Source organism: Echinops telfairi, unplaced genomic scaffold, assembly GCF_000313985.2.
Source record: "Echinops telfairi isolate 266 unplaced genomic scaffold, ASM31398v2 ScPeMD7_7468;HRSCAF=8506_0, whole genome shotgun sequence".
NCBI lineage: Eukaryota > Metazoa > Chordata > Mammalia > Afrosoricida > Tenrecidae > Echinops > Echinops telfairi.
This window is the reverse complement of record NW_022111369.1, coordinates 48,647,091-48,668,343: the sequence shown is the minus strand read 5'-3', so window position 1 is coordinate 48,668,343 and position 21,253 is coordinate 48,647,091. Positions and strand designations below refer to the sequence as shown.

The 21,253-nt window shown below is 40.4% G+C and overlaps 1 protein-coding gene and 1 pseudogene across 1 annotated transcript in view; both read right to left on the bottom strand.

The window, feature by feature from the left end:
• GC (GC vitamin D binding protein) overlaps window positions 1–12,149 on the bottom strand; it is a 51,489-nt gene extending 39,340 nt beyond the window's left edge. Inside the window, exon 1 of the mRNA XM_045284183.1 lies at window positions 11,988–12,149. Coding sequence (XP_045140118.1) covers window positions 11,988–12,045 — 58 coding nt within the window. The 5' untranslated portion in view covers window positions 12,046–12,149. The remainder of the gene's footprint in view (window positions 1–11,987) is intronic.
• An 8,661-nt stretch (window positions 12,150–20,810) lies between these two features.
• On the bottom strand, window positions 20,811–20,953 carry LOC115873381 (annotated as a pseudogene).
• Window positions 20,954–21,253: the final 300 nt, after the last annotated feature.

Below are 21,253 nucleotides of genomic sequence, written 5' to 3'. Positions count from 1 at the left end.
TGGCTTCAGTAGTTCCTCGCGGTTGTCTTGACCTTGGTCATATGCATTACTCTGTTTATTTAATTAATCAGACTAGACATTGGTGATTTCAGAATAGTGGCTGCACTTGCAAAGTTAAAATTGCAGATCTAGTTTAGGAAGCTGCCTTGATTCTTGGAAATAATGATAAAAGAGCTATTGATAGATCTATGGAAGCACTGTCAATGAAAGAATGGTAATGGAATTATGAGCACTTTCTCTTTTTCGGCATGAGCATTTCCCATTTCTTACAATGTCGCTGTTTATGCTAGAGGAATTTTGAAACGGTGAAACTGGAAACACCTAGGGTTGCTTGGTTTAGCTCTTTGATTACTGTGCCATACTTTCTCTCTGGTTTGAAATCTTGGCAATTCAGCCAGATGTGCCAGACAGCGGAGTCCAATCTCATTTTCAAAACACGTCATGCACATGTTTCCTGCCTCTCTTCCAGTACACGGTGCCCTCTCACAGCAGCAGGTTTTTTGTTGTGGATCTTGGTTACTCCTTTGTCATTTCTTTCATGATCTCCCCATTGACTCTCAAAATCATGCACACTTCCCTTGACAGGCTTCAAGTCAAAATTCTTTTTTTTTTTTGACATCTTCTTAGGCGCTCTTACAGATGTTATTACAATCCATAGTTCTATCAGATCAAACATAGTTGTACAATTGCTGCCATAATTTTCAAAACATTTTCTTTCTTCTTACTCCTCGATATCAGCTACCCTTTATCCCCTCCCACCCCCACCCTACAACCTCCTTAAACCCTTAATATATTGTATATTATTATAATAATTATTATTTTTTTGCCACAACTGACACCATCCAATATACCCCACCCCATTCACCGAAAATTTGACTGTTCGTTCCCCTCGAATGGGGTTGTGCAGTCATCATGGCTATCAGTTCCCTCTTTCCGCACTTCCCCCTCCTCTTCCCAAACCCTCAGGGAGTCATTTCTCCAATGACTGTTTCTGAGGTTTATCGATTTTGTATTTTGTGCCTTGAAATATCTTAATTGTATCAATGTGCATTTGTTGCAAGTCTAGCAAGATTAGTGAGGTAAAGCAAAGGCCATAATAGTGAGAGGAGAGAATTTTAAAGAACTAAAGAATAGTTATGTGTTTCATCAGTGTTATGTGCACCTGGTTATATAGTCCCTTCCATGTTGCCCTTCTACAAGGGACTGTCCAATTATCTTACAGGTGGGTTTTGGGTCTCCACTTTGTCCATACTCTTTCACATCAATTTGATTTCTTGTTTTTGACTTCAGATACCTGTTCCCTTCAACACCTCGTGATCACACAGGCTGGTGTGCTTTTTCCATGTGAGCTTTGTTGTTTCCCTGCTAGATGGCTGCTTGTTTAACTCTAAGCCTTTGAGACCTCAGATGCTATATCTTTAAATAACCAGGCACCATCAGCTTTCTTGACCACATTTGCTTATGTACCCATTTTGTCCTCAGCGATTGTATCAGGAAGGTATCGTAAAGTGCCACATTATTCGAACAAACTGTTCTTGTACTGAGCTAAGATTTAAGTAGAGGCCCAGAGTCCATCTGCTTCCTTGTTGTATTTATATACATACATACATACATACACACATACATACATACATACATACATACATATATAAATACACCTATTTTATATCTTTATATATTTACATATATACATATCTAAATTTATACATATATATAATTTTTACTTTCATGTTCTTTCCTCTCTTCATTTTTTTCTTTCCTCATCCCCCACTATCATTTGCTTCTCAGTTCATTCCTCTCAGATGCATCACGATTGATCAAACATCACCAGGCACACTATACCCTCTTTGCCATCAATTTTAGACACCTTGCTGTTCCCCTGTCTCTGAAGTTTTTGGCTCCCCACATTTCCTTTTCTTCAATGCCCCCCTTCCCCAAACCATTGGTCCCCATTGCTGTCTCCTTGAGATTGCTTACCCTGTCTATCTTATAGAGATAGACATCAACAAACAAACAAACATAAATAGTCCACATCTAACAGCTGACCTTTGCGAATAACCCCCAAACTCTTGATGCCATAGCTTTCATGTCTTTGCCCTCACTGTCTTATATAACTCTTCTTCATCAACGATCTCTTCGGGTGATACTCTTGTGTGACACACGTAGGAGAGTTAGCTTGCTTTTTGCTGTTTTCACCTTGCTCACCATGGTCCAGGGCTGTGTCCCTTTCTCCCGAATGGCGGCGATGTTCATCCCAGAAGCAGAGGCTCCTGGGACAGAGCCCTTCTGGATGCCCTTTCCCTCTTCCTCCTCCAGGCTCCCTTTCAGGAAGATCAGACTTCAGAAGCCAGTCCTCACAATGACTTTAGCTTCTGAAGAAAACTCAAACACTTTCTTTTATTTCATTTTAAAGTGTAGTGTTTAACGATATTTTTCTTCATCATAGCATTGATCTAGCTTTTCACACTGTTACAAAATTTGAAAGCATGTGTGCAATTTGATTCCTTGAAAAGAAATTCTTTTTTGCCCTAAACCTGGAGACCTAGAGGCCATGCCTCGGGGAACTGATCCCGAGGAGGGCATCAGTAGAACAACTAGAGCTCTGTTTCACATCGTGACCATTTGAATACCAATCCAAGTAGGTTCAAAGGGCCAGTTATCCAGAAACTATGGCTCCAGTAGAGGGCAGCTTCATAGATTCATGCAGACTACCATCCTTGTGCTCAGGTCTATAATAATTTATATAAATGCCTCATTCACAAACGTCCCAAAGGTGACATCCAAGCTTCTCATCACAACTCCTTTCTACCTCCAAGGCTGAACACTGCTAACTATAAGTTATCGACACACAAGTGGAGTTAGAGAATGTCCTTCGCCTGCCTTTGAGAAGGGCGAAGGCAATGTCTGATTCGGAGACTTAAAATTAATTCCAATACTTAAATTCTAAAGCAATATAACCCACATGCAAACAAACACACAGACATAAGCCCGCTGCCAAGGAGTTGATGACAGCTCATGAGGACCCTCTGTAAGATTGCTGAGACTGTAACTCTTGACCAGAACCGGTGCGCTTTCCTTTTTCCTGTAGAGCCATTGTTGGGTCTGAACTATGACCTTTCATTTAGCAGCCCCATGCCTGGCCCACCGCACCACCCAGACTCCTCTGTGCACGATGAGGATAAATAGCAAAACGAAGATGTTGTTGAGTCCACCCTGACTCCTGCTTACCCCCTTATGTAAGAGTAGAATGGTCCTCCGTAGAGTTTTCAATGACTGATTTAAGGAAATCACTAGACATTGCTTCTGATGTTCCTTTGATCAGACTTGAATTGCCAATCTTTCTGTTAGCAGTCAAGCATTTTAAATACTGACCTCACGCAGGGACTCCCATATCATAATATGTAAAGGTTGAGTGCCAATAATCTGGAATTTCTAAATATTTGATAAGTCCCCGAGTGATGCAAATAGTTAAGTGCATGACTAGTAACCACTAGAATAGAAAGCTGTTCCTATCACATGGCTTCTCGGAAGATAAGCTTGGTGGCCCGCTTCTGGGGGGGACACCCGTGCAAGCCCAGGGAAGCAGCCCAGACCTTGGTTATAGAACTCCGCGTCTCATCCTGACCAATGCTCATAGGGCCGTTCACACACTTCACGGCCAATGCCCACTATGTGCTTTCGTGCCGTTCTAGGAACTTCATCTCATCTACTAATTTGTTTATAAGGAACAGTTTGTTTTAATGTTCAAATAGTAAAATGGCATATTAAGGTTTTGAGCAAATTTTTTCTGAGACCTACAGAATTGCTGTATTTGGAATTTAGTACTGTTCTGTTTGTCTTAATGATCTCATAATGCCTTTATTGTTGACTACTAAATTAACTGGGGAAGAGTTAATTTTTTCTCTTATATCACTTTAACAATGGTGCAAGGTTCTGCAGAGCAACACAGAAAGGCAAGTTGTCTACAAGTCTCAATAACATGCTTTGTTCTCAGGATACAGCAGGCTGTAAAGCAATGCTCACTTGCTAAAAGGGCAGTGTTAGAATGGAGACCAGTGCTGATTAGTTCCACTTCACATAAAGCTGTCTTTATTTTGTATTTAAGCTCTTTCAGGGCCAAGATCTTATTTAGCAGCTTTAGGTCTTAGGCACCCGGTATGATTCTGGGCACAATGTGATTATTCAAATAGCCAATTCAATAAGCATTTACTATGGAATCTAAGCAAAATATCATTTAATAAAGAACAGCAACGTCGTTTCCTTATTGTTCCTCTTTGATGACATGACGTAAACCATAAGTAGTAGTGATGCCTCTTCAGTAGTTAACTGTTTCTTATTTGTATTTCTTAATGAACAATTCAGAAAATACTGGACGGGGTGATGTTCACTTCCTACAAATTCATTTATCTCAAAGGCTGTTCAAGTTGTAGCAATATTAACTTAAATTAAATCATGTGCTCTATTGGCAAGGGCATTTCGCCTATGTGTCTGTCTGTCATTATCTAGGTCCTGGTAGTATTGTGGGACCGCTAATTGCAAGTTTAGAGGTTCAAACCCACCAGCTGCTCCTTGAGAGAAAGATGAGGCTGCCTGCTCCCATCAAGATGTACGAAGCCTCAGAAACCTTCTGCAGGGTCACCATGAGTGGGGGGTCAACTTGATGGCAGCCAGTTTTTGTGCCTCCCCCTCCCCCACCAGCCTGCCACTCTATTTCTCTAGATTAACTGGTCTACTGTTAATTAAAGGGCAACAGATACGAGTTAGTAATTTTAATAAATATAAAATCCAGATCTGTGCTAGGTTTTTATAAGCCCCAGATAATTCAACATTTACTTTGGACATGCTATCAGGAGAGATTGGCCCCCGGGAAAGGACGTCACACTTGGTCAAGTAGAAGGGCAGCAAAAGAGGGGAAGTCCCTCGAGGAGACGGATTGATCCAGTGGCTGCCACCTTGGCCTCCGACATAGCAACCATGGATCAGCAGTATATAACCAGTGCTGATTATTATTACTTTGTCATGTCTTACACTGTCCGACATCTCCCTTCACCCATTTTTCTGTTGTGTGTCTCCCAGGTAGGGGGTTATATGTAGATCCTTGTGATCAGTTTTGCCTTTCTATCCCACCTTCTCTCCACCCACCCAGTATCGCCACTCTCACCACTGGTCCTGAGGGGTTTATCTGTCCTGGATTCCCCGTGTTTCCAGTTCCTGTCTATACCAGTATACATCCTCTGGTATAGCTGGATTTGTAAGGTAGAATTGGGATCATGATAGTGGTGGTGGTGATGGTAGGGAAACATTTAAGAACTAGAGGAAAGTTGTATGTTTCATTATTGCTGCATTGCACCCTGACAGGCTTGTCTCCTCCCCATGACCCTTCTGTAAGTGGATGTCCAGGTGCCTACAGATGGGCTTTGGGTCCCCACTCCATACTCCCCCTCATTCACATTGATATGATTCTTTTGTTCTTTGATGCCTGATACCTGATCCTATCAACAACTAATCATCACACAGGCTGATGTGCTTCTTCCATATGGGTTTTGCTCTTTCTGAGCTAGATGGCTGTTTGTTTATCTTCAAGCCTTTAAGACCCCAGATGCTATATATTTTGATAGCCGGGCACCATCAGCTTTCTTCAGATTTGTCTATGCACCTGCTTTGTCTTCAGTGATCATGTGGGGAAGGTGAGCATCATGGAATGCCAGCTTACTAGAACAAAGTATTCTTGCATTGAGGGAGTACTTGAATCGAGGCCCAATGTCCATCTGCAACCTTAATACTAAACCTATAAATATATGCACATAGATCTATTTCCCCATCATCATATATAAATATAATGATTTAAACTCAACAGCCAATATGGAACCGAAAAAAAAAAACACTGCTTGTTCCTACACCATCTTCAGACTTGCTCTTCTATCTGAATCCATTGTTGCAGCCACTGTGTCAATCCATCTTGTCCAGGGCCCTCTTCTTTTTCACTGCCCCTCTACCAAATAGGATGCCCTTCTCCAGGGACTGGTCTCTCCTAATAATGTGTCCTAAGCCATCCCTAATGCTTCCTCTAAGGAGCATTCTAACTGTTCTTCTTTCAAGACAGATCTGTTTGTTCTTTTCCTAGTCCATAAAACAAACAAACAAAAACTCACTGTTATCGAGTCAATACTGACTCATAACTATGTAGGGCAGAGTGGAACTTCCCCTGTGAGTTTTCAACACTATAACTGTGTATGGGAGTAGAAAACCCTACGACAGTCCATGATACCTTCAATTTTCTCTACCATCACCACAATTCAAAGCATCTATTCTTCTTTGGTTTTCCTTATTCGATGTTCAATGTTCACGTGCTTATGAGGCAACTGCAAATGCTATGGCTTGGGTCAGACACACTTTAGTTTTCAAAGTAACTTACTTGCTTTCCAACACTTAAAGACGTCTTCTGCAGCAGATTTACCCCAATTCTATGCATCATTTGGTATCTTGACTGTTGTTTCCATGAGCATTGATTGTGGATCCCAGGAAGACAGCATCCTTGACAGTTTCAATCTTTTATCCATTTACCATGATGTTACCTATTCATCCAGTTGTAAGGAATTTGGTCTTTACATTGAGTTGGAATCCATACTTGATCTTCATCAGTAAGCCCTTCAAGTCCTCCTCTCTTTCAGTAAACAAATCCATATACCACCAATTGTTAATAAGCCTACTTCCAATCCTAATGCCCCATTCTGTTGCATATAATATATCTTGTCTGATTATGGGCAGATTATTACAGATTGAATAAATTTGGTAATAGTATACAACCCTGATACACACTCTTCCTGATTTTAAACCCTGAAAGTATTCCCTTGCTCTGTGTGCACAATTGCCTCTTGATCCATGTACAGTTTTGCATTAACATAATGAAGTATTCTGGAATTCTTCTCAAGGCTATCCACAGTCTGTTATGATTCTTTTGGGATAGCCAATACAACGCAAGTAAACATCTTTTTGGTAGTCTCTGCTTTGAACCAGGATCCAAGTGACAGCAGCCATGATTATCCTTTGTTCCACGTCCTCTTCTGAATCCAGCCTGAATCTCTGGCAGCTCCCTGTCAATGTATTGCTACAACCATTGTTGAATGGTCTTTGGTAAAATTTTACTTGCATGCGATATTAATTACATTGTTCTATAATTTAAGCGTTCTATAGAACTAGGATAAATATGGATCTCTTCTAGTTATGTGGCCAAGTAGCTGTCTTCCAAATTTCCTGGTATAAATAAGGAGGTGCATCCAGTGCTTCATCAGTTTGTTGGAACAGTTCAGTTGATATTCCATCAATTACTGGAGCCTTGTTTTGGGCTAATATTTTCAGTGCAGTTTGAACTTCTTCATGCAGCACCACTGGTTTCTGGTTATATGTTACCTCCTGAAATGGTGGAATGTAGACTAGTTCTTTTTGGTCCAGTGACTCTGTGTATTCTTTTGATATTTCCTGCATCATTCAAAATTTTGCCATAGAATCTTTCAATATTGCAAGTCAAGACTTGAATTCAGTTCTTTCCATTTAAAATATGCTAAGCATATTCTTCTGTTTGGTTTTCTAACTGAGTGTAGAGATAAAAACATAAAAAGAAGAAGAAGATAATATCAAGGACTCTAAAGGACTCTAAATTATCAAGATGAGATGGTATCAAGGAAAGTAATAAGGAAGTTTCATGGAATTATGACAACCTGGAATTTGGATCAGGTATGGATGCCTATGATCAGTAGCATGGCTTTCACCTCATTTTACATGAATGCTGATAACCACTGGGAATTTTTCTTCTCTTATATTTGCCCTTGGGTTAGTGTATGATCATGCTTCAGATTTTTATTTTATGAAAAAAGCAGTGGTTGAAATGTTCGTGTTTACAACCCAATTATTTGGTTTAAGATTTTGATTTTGCCACACACCATGTAAGTAAACTCCATGACCTTCTATTTCCTCGTCTGTAATGGATGATGACAATATCAAGTTCACAGTGATATGGTTGTTGTTAAGTATTGTTGAATTGGTTCTGACTCATACTGACCCCTATGTACCACAGAACCAAACACTACCTGATCCTGTGCCACCCTCACGTTCCATTTTATGTTTGAATCTGTTGTTGAAATCTCTGTGTCAATACATTCCGATGCAAACCTTTACCTTTCTTCACGGACCCTCTTCGTTGCTACGCATGATGCTCTTCCCCATGGACTTGTCCCTGCTGACAACATGACCAAAGTATGTGAAATAGAAAGCTCACCATCCTTACTGCTAATGAGAATTCTACCTATTCATCTTGCAAGAGAGATTTCCACCAAAGGTGGTGCTTTGAACCTATCCAAAGGTACCTAGAAAGAAAGGCTTGGTGATCCGCTTCCAATATGTTGTAGTCATGACAACACTGTGGGACCCAGTTCTACCTGACCACGCATGGGTCATTCTGAATGAAAAATGAACTGTTTATTGGTTTTACCTTTCACGAGAGCCCCCTATGGGCCTGCCTCCTGCATTCTGGTGCCATTTGATAGAATACTGACAGGGTGGGAGCTGGTGTTGATGTTGAGCAGAGGATTATCTTTTTATATTGCAAGTTTCCACAAGAAAGGTTCCATCAGTGATATAGGCATTGTAGAAAAGAATCGATGTGCTTGGCAAATTCGGGCTTCAATAAAGTTTCTTTCATGTAGATTTCTCAGAGCCTTTCAGATAATAAAAGGATTGATTGCGAAGTCAGCCAGAATGGATAATGTATGGCTTCTTTCTTAAGTTTTTGGCCATGGGAACGTTTGAAGGATGTATCTTGAATACATTCTTTGGTAGAAAAGCTCTTGTAGATAAACACAGTGGGTGATTAGCTATCTTGATTTTTTTAAGCTGTAATATTACTTTTTTTTTTCTTTCAACAAATCATTTTATTGGGGGCTCTTACAGCTCTTATAACAATTGTATCCATCCATCAATTGTATCAAGCACATTTGTACATATGTTGCCATCATCATTTCCCAAACACTTTCTTTCTACTTGAGCCCTTGGTATCAGCTCCTCTTTTTACCACTCCCTAGCCCTCCCACCATTGTGGACTTTTGATAATTTAGAAATTATTTTTATTTTCATAGTTTATACCATCTGCTCTCTGTCTCCCTTCACACAGATTTCTGTTGTTCGTCCTCCTAGGGGGAGGGTTGTACGTTGACCATTGAGATTGGTTGCCCGTCTCCCCCTTCTCCACACACAGTCCCCCTACCCTCATAGTATTGCTATTCCCACTACTGTTCCAAGGGGTTTATCTGACCTGGGTTCCGTGTGTCAAGAGTTCTTATCTGTACCAGTGTGCATGCTCTGGTCCAGCCAGATTTGTAAGGTAGAACTGGGGTCATAACAGCTGGGGTAGATGGTGCGGAGCATTGAATGACTAGAGGAATGTGTGTTTCCTCAGTGCTATACTGCACCCTGACTGGCTTGTCCACTCCTTGTGACCCTTCTGTGGGGTAATGCCCAACTGTTTACAGATGGGCTTTGGGTCTGCATTCCAATCCCCCTCATTTGCATCAAAATGATTGTTTGTTTTGGGTCTTCTGATGCCTGATACCTGATCCTGTCGACACCATGTGATCACAGGAGTTGGTGTGCTTCTTCCATGTGGGTTTTGTTGCTTCCCTGCTAAATGGCTGCTTGTTTAACTTGAAGCCTTGAAGACTCCAGACAAGATATCTTTAATAGCCAGGCACCATCAGCTTTCTTCACCACATTTGCTTATGTACCCATTGTGTCTTCAGTGATCACGTTGGGAAGCTGAGCATCACAGAATGGCAGGTTATTAGAACAAAGTGTTCTTGCGCTGAGGGAGAGCTTAAGTAGAGGCCCAATGTCCCTCCGCTACCTTAATACTTAACTTGTAAATATATGTACATAGACCTATATCCCTATTATTATGTATTAATATATTTACATGTGTACATACCTATATTTATACCTCTATAAATGTCTTTTGCCTCCTAGTTCTTTCCTCAATTTCCTTTTAATTTCCTCCTGTCTCACTACCGTGTTTGACCTTCATTCAGCTCTCTATACTTAATCTACACTGCACTTACTCTGGAATTGTAGCATGCGATAAACAAAAACAAAACCCAAACCAAAAAAAACCGAAAAAAACCCCAAACCCATTCCTTACCATCCTGCTGGTTGTCCTCTGGCAAAGGATGAGCATTCTACCGTGTGTCACCACTTGGAGAGAGGACACAAACATTCCGGACACGACACTGACTGGGAGTTTCCTTGCTCTTTAGGGTGGATGCCTGGGTATTGTAGACTGAATAGCCAGTAGATCAGAACTACTGTCCCCCAAGATTGGCCATTTATTGCTAACAGATATGTTTATATGTGTCAGTGGTATAGTCCGAGCTGTGACACTTGAGTTAACTGAGGAAGTTCACACCTTCTGGGGAACTGACTTGAAGGTTTCAGCGGCCATTGCATCAGGGTCCGAGAGATGAAGAATGTCAAGATGAGGACTAAGAATGTCAAAATGGAGTTTTCGGAATACTTCATTACTCTCCAAAGAATGTTGTAATTTTCTGAGTTAATGCCAATGCACACTTTCTGAGTTGGCAGTCTAAAACAGCAATTCGTGTTCCAGGTTACAACACCAAACAAAACCCAAGTTATGTCCGATATAATTTCACAACACCTATCATTTCAAGACACAGCCATTCCTGTAACTTCTGTGTTTAAAGATCCTGATCTCAACCTGCGGCAGTAGAGACTTTGAGGATCAGATCGGCCCCCACAGGAATCCTGAGCCCAGGAGGTAACTTCCGGTGTTTTCAGGACTTGGCCCACTCAGATGTCCTCCAAGTGGTGCAATACAAGTCATTTGGCTTGTTCCTAGCACACTATAGCTCAGGAGTGTTTTATATTGTTATTTAAGGACTATTTGCTTAGTTTGGATAATAAAACAACACTTAAATAATTTCAATGACAAAAATAAAACCAATGAAAAAAAACACCTAAAAAGAATAAGGAAAAGTTAGGAGTAAGATAACTCATATCATAGTTAATAATGGACGAGTGACTCCTGTGATATTTACTGTACTTGTTAAACATACTGCTAATATGAATATGAAGGCATACCTTGGATGAGGTTGTTTTCTGATAGCACTAAATGAAATTTTAATTTCACATGGCATGATGAATACAAACTCCTTAATAAACATCAAATGATTAACCAGAACAGTACATCAAAACACATTTGCAAAGTATTTTTAAGCTTCAAAACTTATAAAGTTGTATGCATAATTTTAGTTTGTATCATTTTGAAAATGTTTTCAAACATTGATGAAAGGAGAAGACATCATTCAAAGAATAGTTTTTATCAAAAAATGAATGTGCATCATAGCTATAGAAAATTCCCATGTACTTGTAGATATTTTAGGAATTATAATGCATTTTCAAACACAGCATCTGGAAGAATCTTTGAAGAATGTGAAAGAGAAATCCTTAAGCTTGCTCCAGGTGCCGCTGGCACCGGGCATGGTGCTCAGAGCTGGAAGCACTAGAAATCTGGAGATGGGGACGGAGCATCATTTCCATTTGCCTCATCATTTAACAAAAAATTGTATCAAACCATTCTCTCCAGATCCTTTAAAATGATTTTCCAATGAGAGGGTGATTGACCAACTTTATATATATATATTTTTTCCTTTCTTTCATGAGATTCTTATATTTTATATTTTTATATTTATGTGCTCTTTAACTTTATATATATTTTTTCTCTCTTTCATGAGACTCTTAGACTTTATCTTTTAAGGTTGTTATTTTTTTAGTTCTCTCAACTGACCTTGGTAAGGCACTCCTCCTTCCCTCCAACATCTTCACCAATTCTTCCTTCCTATCATCGAGTTCGCGTTTCTAGTGGTAGCAGAGCATTAGTTTGGGAGAGTTCCCGTAAGTGGGCACAGCACTGGAAGGCTTACCTCTCTCAAGAGCGTGGACAAACGATACCATAAGCAGCAGACCCAGGACCCCTTTCATGTTCCCACCGGGCGAGGCCTGATGTGCCTTCTGTCTCCTGGAGGCGACCACGTGAAAGATGGCAGCCAAGAGTAACCAGTTCCCTTTTACCAGGACTCCCAGTGCTAACTAATCAATTATTAATCTCTATAGAGGACCAGAGGCCAGTCATCCTTGGCCCACAAGAGATAAAATGATATCTCAAACAAGGCAAATATACACTCGGGATCATGCTGTGGAAAGCCTCGGAGATTTCAATCATTAACTTTGTCCAACTGCAAAAAAGCCAGAGTAGGCATAGTTTGTTTCCCACTGCGTCTTTTCACCAACATGTATTTAATGTGTTAGTAAGGGGGGAATATTCTCCTCCTTAAATGATTATATTTCTCCTTCCAACATCCATTTCCCTTCTAAGCTATAGGTAGAGTTTTGGGGAATGTCTTTCTCTGCTAGCTAGCTGTCTGTCTCTGTTTAACCCAAACCGAAATAGGATTATCCTAAAGTCTTGCAAATCAGATGTTTGAAGCAATAAAGGTAGAAAAGAAGAATGAGAAGCTAATTCAGCCTCATTCCTCAAATCCATCATTTCAATGTTATAAACAATTTTAAGTGAGAAGGTGATTGTGATGTATTTGTGCTTAGTTCTTTACTCTGATATTGGCCTCTTTGTGCCGAGTTTAAAGCTATTCTAATACTAAACAACTAGTATGTCTTAGAATAAAATGATTTCAGTGCTCACAGTGGGTTAGAGACCATACGTTCCAACACCTTCCTTTTCCAGGTGAGGAAGCAGGACCCCAGCAGAATGTCCTTCCCAGAAAGGCAGAGGCGTTATCATTAACCAGAAGCGGGGCAGGTGCTAGTTCTTGCACCAGCCCCTTTGTCATGAAGCAGGGTCAAGCCTGGGTTAGGCACACAGTCCCTGCTCAGCTCTAACTGGCTGTGTGATCTTGGGAAATTTATTTTGGCTCCCTGAGCCTCATTCCTTTTAGGCAAAATGGCGAGAACTCTTAGTGCCTCTCTTACAAGGTCGTTCTGAATTTGAGGAAGATCATTCATGTGCAGGGTTCATTGCACCATCTAAACCTGGTGATGAGCATTACTTTTGAATTGTGGCCACATTCTCCCACTGGCTGGCTAAATGTGTTGTGATGTCTGAGAAATTTATTGAAATGAAAATCCAGCCAGAACCCTGGGTTTCAAACCATCACAGATTAGTGATCTAGAATACTGTTATCAGTTCAGCAGTTAAGAATTAATTGTATAGGTACATTCCATTAAAATATCAATAAGTAGTAGTAAGCAATTTGTTGCCAGAGTTTTATCTAATTGAAAACACATGGGAGGTTAACTTAAGGGACCAATCCAGATTGTAGGAAAATGATAAACATGATCAAAACAGAGATCCTACAATGAAGTCAATAATCCACATGGTAAATGAGATTAGCAGCCACTATAAGCACTGCTACATTAAAAAATATGAGGAAGTAATTTTCCCATCCAGAACCTCTTTAGATCCTCGCTGTAATTATCAACCTTGTAAGCATTCCCTTTCCCATTTGGCTCAATTAGTAGTTTAATTTATAAATTACTTTTTTATTAATAAATAACTTTATTTGGGGCTCTCAGAGCTCTAACATTCCATACATCAATTGTGTAAAACATCATTCTCAAAACATTTTCTTTCTACTTGAGCCCTTGGTATCAACTCCTCTTTTTCCCCTCTCTCCCCCACCCTCCCACCCTCATGGACCCCTGATAAATTATAAATTATGATTATTTTCATATCTTACACTGTCTGCTATCTCCCTTCACCCACATTTCTGATGTTTGTCCCCCTGGGAGGGTAGGTTGTATGTTGGTCATTGTAGTCAGTTACCAGTTTCTCCTCCTTCCTCCCCCCACCCCACCTTCCCTGTACCTTTATTGTATCGCTACTCCCATTACTGTTCTTGGGGGGTTATCTGTCCTGATTCCCTGTGTTTCCAGCTCTTATCTGTTCTCCGTATACCTGCTCTGGTCTCGCCAGATTTGTAAGGTGGAACTGGGGTCATGATAGTGGTGGGGAAGAATGCATTAAAGAACTAGAGGAATGTTGTGTGTTCCGTCGATGCTATGCTGCACCCTGGCTGACTGATTCTTTCCCTGTGACCCTTCTGTGAGGGAATGTCCAATTGTCTACAGATGGGTTTTGGGTCTCCTCTCTGACTCCCATCATTTGCATCAATATAGTTCTTTGTTTTAGGTCTTCTGATGCCTGATACCTGCTCCTGTTGGCACCTTATGATCACACAGGCTGATGTGCTTCTTCCCTGTGGGTTTTTTGTTTCTCTGCTAATGGCTGCTTATTTAACTTCAAGCCTTTAAGATCCCAGTTGCTATATCTTTTAACAGCTGGGCACCATCAGCTTTCTTCACCATAAATTAAATTTGGAAAATAAATTTTATGTTACCTATAAATCCTATGGAAGCAAAACTCACTGACATAGAGTTGATTTTGACTCATAGAGTCTAGAGAAATTCTAAATGAGTTAAAGAAGTTTAGAAAGTACCAAGAACTCTGAACTCTGAAAGAATAGCAGTTAAAATGTTAGTAGTATATCTCTAGAGTTTTTATTTTTAAACATAATTCAATATATATGTGTAAAATGTATTTGCTAACATTTATAGTGATTTTCTAATGGTTAGTGCATTCAAAGATACGTTTGAATTATTTTCCATGAGTTTTGCTACAGATTTTAAAAGCATCCTGGTTTCCCTTTTCTTTTAAAAAAATAAAACTTTATCTCTGCTTTTGCAATAACATCTAGCACTTTCGTTTAATGATAAACTACATGTAGCAAGAATTGCAACATCTTATGTAGGTGTCCTCTTGAGAAATCTCTACAAAAGCTGCCAAATACATTCTCTTGACCAAATTTATCTTTTTCTAATTGAAAATGGGCACTAACATGATTGTAGCTAAATATAAGAACCTCTTCTTAGTCTTAGTTAATTTTCCTTCATCTGTCAAATGTTGATTGCTTATAGCAACTCTAAAACTGGACAGAAACGATTATAATTTGGCTGAATGAGAAACATCATGTGACAATGATTATGCTAGTAGTTAGATGCGGGACAGTGGTTGCCAACAGAAGTTACATCAACTCATAAATGTATTAAAGAAATAGAGTTTTGGGTCAAAACACAAATAAATCTTCATTTTATCACTATTATCTAAATTATACAAACACTTAAAAAATGTTTGTCGTAAAACACCTATAAAATGATTCTCCACTTTAAACATTTTAATTGTACAACTTAATGACATTGATTGTATTCACAATGCTGCATCACAACCACAATGATCTACTTCCAAAACTTTTTCGTAACTCACACGGAAACTCTAGGAACTTGGTGTCAAAGTGGGTGATAGATGGGCTGCTAGCCACAAGGCCAGTAGTTCTGAACCCCTGGGAACTCCATGCTTTCTACTCCCATAAAGATGATCAGTCTCGGGAAGGCACAAGGTCAGTTCTCTTCTGTCGTGTGGAGTTGCTAAGACTCAGACTTGACCCTATGGCGCTGTCAGAATGGAAACTCAGAACCCACTAAGCAATCTCTCTGCAGAGTGGTTCCTTCTTGCCCTGTGTAATCACTAATCGCCTTTGGGTTCTATACGTTTGCCTATTGATATTTCATGAAAGTGATATTTTACAATATTAATCCTTTTGTATCTGGCTTGCTTTATTCACCATAATGTTTTCAAGGTTTGTTCATGCCACAGCATGTACAAGAACTTAATTTCTCTCTTTAAAAAACATTGTTTTGTAGTTGTTGAGAATCTAGACAGTAAAACAAGCACCAATCGAAGCAACGCTGCATTCAGTCACATTGGTTACAATCTCTGAGTTGTGTAAGCGTCTTGTCCTCATTTGCTGAGTTGTTCTTTCCTCATTAACTTAAACACACTGCGCTTTAAGGTTCACAACTACTCTTTACAGTTGCTCTTCCCAGCGTGATTCCATATTTTGTTGTTTTTGTCAGGTTCCATCATATCGGTTTCAACTTACAGTGCTTTAGTACAGTACAACAACACACTGCCTGGTCTGGTGCCATTCTCCAGCAATTGTTCTTATGTTTGAGCCCATTGCTGCAGGCACTCTTGTCAGTCCATCGTGTTCAGTCCCTTCCTAATGGTCCATCATCTCCTCTCCAGGATCTGCTTTTACTTTACTACATGTGCAAAGTACACGAGGTATGGCCACCCCATCCTTGCCTCTAAAGAGCATTCTGGCTGTACTTCTTCCAAGACAGATTTGATTCTTTTGACCCTCCGTGGTACTTTTGTCAGTCTTCCTTATTCATTGTCCAACTTTCACATTCATATGAAGTGATTGAAAAAACCAGGGCTAGGGTCAGACACACCTTCGTCCTCAAGGTAACATCCTTGATTTTCAACACTTAAAGAGGTTTTGTGTAGCAGAATTACCAATGCAGTGTGTCATTTGATCTCATGACTGCGGCTTCCATGAATATTGATTGATGATTTAAGGAAGACACAATTCTTGACAACTTCAATCTCTTCTCCATTTATCATGAACTTACCTATTGGCCTAGTTTTGAGAATTTTGGTCTTGAAATTCTGTTGTAATCCACACTAAATGTTGTAATCTTTGGTTTTCATCAGCAAGTGCTTCAAGTCCTCCTCACTTTCAGCAAGCAAGGCTGTGTTATTTGCATATCACAGATTGTTAGTAAGCCTTCCTCCAATCCTGATGTCACATTCTTCTTTATATAATCCATTATTTTCTCAGCATACAGATGGAAAAAGTGTGGTGAGAGGGTACAACCTGGAAATATGCCTTTTGTTATTTCAAACCATATAGTATTCTCTTGTTCTGTTTGCACAACTGCCTCTTGATTCAAGTGCAGGTTCCACATGAGCACAATGAATTTTTCTGGACTTCCTATTCTTCTCAAGGTAATTGTACTATGATCCACAAAGTCAAATGCCTTTGCATAGTCAATAAAACACCAGTAAACATCTTTCTGATATTCTCTGCTTTTAGGCAAGATCCATCTGACATCAGCAATGATATCTCTTGTTCTAATATGTTGCAATATTGAAGAATTCTATGGATAAAATATTGAATGATGTAGGAATCATCAAAAGAAGATGGGGAAAGAAACAGAGTCACTGCACCAAAAATGACTTCTTAACATTGAATGCTCTCAAAATGTAGCAAGATTCTACACTTGATCTTAGCGAAAAGAGTGAGGGGAAAATATCCTGGCCCACCAAGTCCCTAGGACGATAGGGACTTGCTCATAGCAGACAATGCACAGAAAGGACCATAGGTGCCCCCACCATGAGACACAACATCCCTCACTGAACCACAGTGCTACAGGGCAAAACACTGGAGACATGGTGTGGGAATTTTGCCCAATCTGACCCCATTGCAATAGAACAGCAAGAGGAGCAAAGTGATGAAATCCTTGGGGAATACCAAAAAAAGACTTTGGGGACAGAGTGTGGCACTCCATCAGACTCGATTGGAAAATACTCCTAAAGGTTAAAAAAAAAAATTAGACCTGGAACTATTTATAGGCTTTTTCCTTTTTTGTCATTGGCTTTCTTTTTTGTTGTTGTTATTTTGTTTTTGTTTCGTTGTTATTTGTTGGTTTTGTCTTCCTTTGTTGTTTTGTTTGGCTTTGCCTGGTTTTTGTGCTTATTAATGTCTCAGCATGCCCATCTAGATAAGATAGGCAAGATAAACAATTCAGAGACAAAAAGAACAGGACTGACAGTTCTGGGGGGACATGGGAGAAGGGGAGGTGGGAGAAAAGAAGGGGGGGTGTCAACCAACCCAGGGACAAGGGACAACAAGTGAACTAAAATCAATGGAGAGAAAGGTGTAGTATGCCTAGTGGGGCTTAATCAAGGGCAATGTAGCATTGAAGATTTACTAAACCCAAATGAAGGCCAAACATGATAGTGGGGCAAGAGGAAACTAAAAGGAAATAGAGGAAAGAGCCAGGAGGCAAAGGACATTTATAGAGGTCTAAATATAAGCATGTACATATGTAAATATATTTATATACTTATAGGGAAATATATCTATGTACTTATATCTATATATTAAGAATTAAGGTAGCAAGTAGACATTGGGCCTCAACTCAAGTACTCCATCAACACAAGAACACTTTGTTCTAATAATCTGGCATTCTGTGAGGTTCACCTTCCTGACACGATTGCTGAAGACAAAAAGGGTGCTTAAGCAAAGGTGATGAAGAAAGCTGATGGTACCCAGCTATCAAAAGTTTTAGTGTCTAGGGCTTTAAAGGCTTGAAGGTAAACAAGCGGCCATCTAGCTGAGAAGCAACAAAGCCCACATGGAAGAAGCGCACCAGCCTGTGTGATCATGAAATGTTGATGGGATCAGGTATCAAGCATGTAAGGCCCAGAACAAAGGGGGGTGGGCGGTGTTGGGAGGAGACCCAAAGCTCATCTGTATACAACTGGATATCCCCTTAGAGAAGGGTTACAAGGAAGAAACAAGCCAGTTAGGGTGCAGTATACCACTGATGAAACAAACAACTTTTCTCTAGTTCTTTAATGTCCCCCCTCCCCACTCCACTATAATGACCTTAATTCCACCTTACAAATCAGATTAAACCAGAGCAAGTACACTGCTACAGATAAGATCCCGAAACACAATGGAATCCAGGATAGATAAACCCCTCAGGACTAACGATGAGAATAGAGATATCAGGAGGATAAGGGGAAGGTGGGGGGAGAAAGGAGAACTCGATCACAAGGATAAATCTATAACCCTCTCCCAGGAGCATGAGCAACAGAAAAGTGGGTGAAGGGTGACAGAGGATGATGTAAGATATGAAAATAATAATCTATAACTTATCAAGGGTTCATGAGGGAGAGAGGGCAGGGGAGGGAGGGGGAAAATGGGGAGCTGATAGCAAGGGCTCAAGTAGAAAGAAAATGCTTTGAAAATGATCCTGGCAGCATATGTAAAAATGTGTTTGACACATGGATGAATGTATGGATTGTGACAAGAGATGTAAGAGCCCCCAATAAAAGTATTTAATTTAAAAAAAAGTAGCAAGAACCAAAAGTACTGAAAGTGGAAGTTCAAGCTGCATTGAAAGCATTTGTTGAAAACCAACTAAAAAAATCACTGGCATGAAGTCAATGCCAAATCTTAGCAACCGTGTATATAGGACAGGGTAGAGCCAGCTCTGTGAGTTTCTGAGACTGTAACTCTTTGTGGGAATGGAAAGTCTCATTTTCCTTCCACGGAGTGGCTGCTGGTTTCAAACTGCCAACCTTGCGATTAGTAGCAGGCTGGGTAATCACTACACGATCAGGGCTCCTTAGCTAAAAACAAGGCTTTGGGAAATGATGGTGCAGAAGCAGTGAATCAGTGAATGTGGTTCTTCTAGCCAGTCTCTAACTCCCACCTACAGACCTTTCCCTGTATGGGTCTAATAAAAGGTTGGGGGGTGTACTGATAGGATTCAACCTTAAGTCATTTTGACCGGGATTCCCTGGAGTGTCATCCTGTTGAGTATAAAATGAGCCTTCTGAGAAGCAGGAGGCAGAATCTCATTGCTAGCAAGGGCCAGGAGTAGAGCACAGCATTACCTGAACCTGAGATGCCTGCACAGTGGGCTTCCGGGATTCAGAGGACAGCGATAACATCCGAGGAGGAGAAGCACAATCAAGAGCCAGAGCAAGGAACACAGCGATGGACTGCCCAACCCATGGAGCAAGTAAAGCTGAGTGCTTCTCTACAGGAGGCTGGCTTGTGGAGTGGAGTGCTCCCAGCCACTTAATTGAGGGGTGGGGCTTGCTGATCTATGTAAGCGGAGCTCAGTGGCTTTGGACTGAGGCTTACTGGAGTGGGATGCTCCTGGGCACTGAATTTGGGAAACGGAGTTTGTTGACCCACAGAGCTTGAACCAAATGCCTTTGGATTGAGGTCTACCGCTGAGTACTATGTCCTTTGGGCATCTATAGGTGGCCCTGAAAGAACTTTGTAACACTTACTGATAAATAACTTTCTTGAACATTTCTCATTTGCATTACAACCTGTCAACTTCCTTAACAAACCCTTTAAACATGAATTTTGCCTGTGGTTTTGCATAGCCTTTGCAACGGTTATTAAAAACTAGTGAGATAAATAACCTTAAGATATTGCAGATGTAACACCGATGTAAATGTTTCAATAAACTGATGAAACTCTGGTAGCACTCACTGTCTACACCAGGAAATTTGAAAGGCTGGTACTTGACTAATTTACTGGAAGAGATCCACATTTTCACCAAAGAAAGGGGACCTGACAGAATGCTCAAATTATAGAACCGAATTATTGACATCACATGTAAGAAAATTTTATGGAAGCTCATTCAGCAATGGTTGCAGCAGCACATTGACAGGGAACTGCCAGGATTGTGAACTGGATTCAGAAGAGGTCATGGAACAATGCATTATAATTTCATATAGGTTTGAAAGGGTACATTGTTCATATTTTATTAGTTAAATAAAACTAATGTCAAGTTTTAAGAAGACTGCAGGGGCATTTTTTATTTAGTTTAAAAGTTTTCTCAGGGCAATAGTTTTAAGGATTCATCGAGTCTCCATGGCTCCAGAAAATCTGGAGTCTATAGGACCTTGAAATTCGATTCTACACTTTCTTCTTTTTTTTTCCCCCAGCAGCAGGGTAAACATTGTTTTTGTTTTTCTCCCCCACCCTCCCGCTCTGCCCCCCCAGCCCCGCCCCAATATATATGAGACCAAGTGTCCCTGGGCTGCTACAAGAAACTTGCAGACAGGGATAGATAAGGAACACCTTTACTTTGAGCAGGGGTGGGGAGGGGGGATGACAAAATAGCACTCACCAGCTATATTGTCGTCTAAATCCTGCTGTCCACTTTCCTCTTTTTGATTAAGATTTTTCTATAGAATCTTTGATCAAACTGCTCAGCTATGGTAGTTAGGCATTGTCTGTCGAGTGCTTGGTCTCATGGCAAATAGGACAGTTGTTCATGGAGGCAATTGGCCACGTTTCCTCAGCCTATTTCTGAATATTCTTCTTCTTCCAGGTCAAAAAGACTTATTGCTGCATCTTAGATGGCCACTTTCAGGCTTTGAAGACCCCTGGAATTAGGAGGCAGAACAGAGGCCCTAAGCACATTAGAATCCATTTCACTGGGGTGTCTCATGACC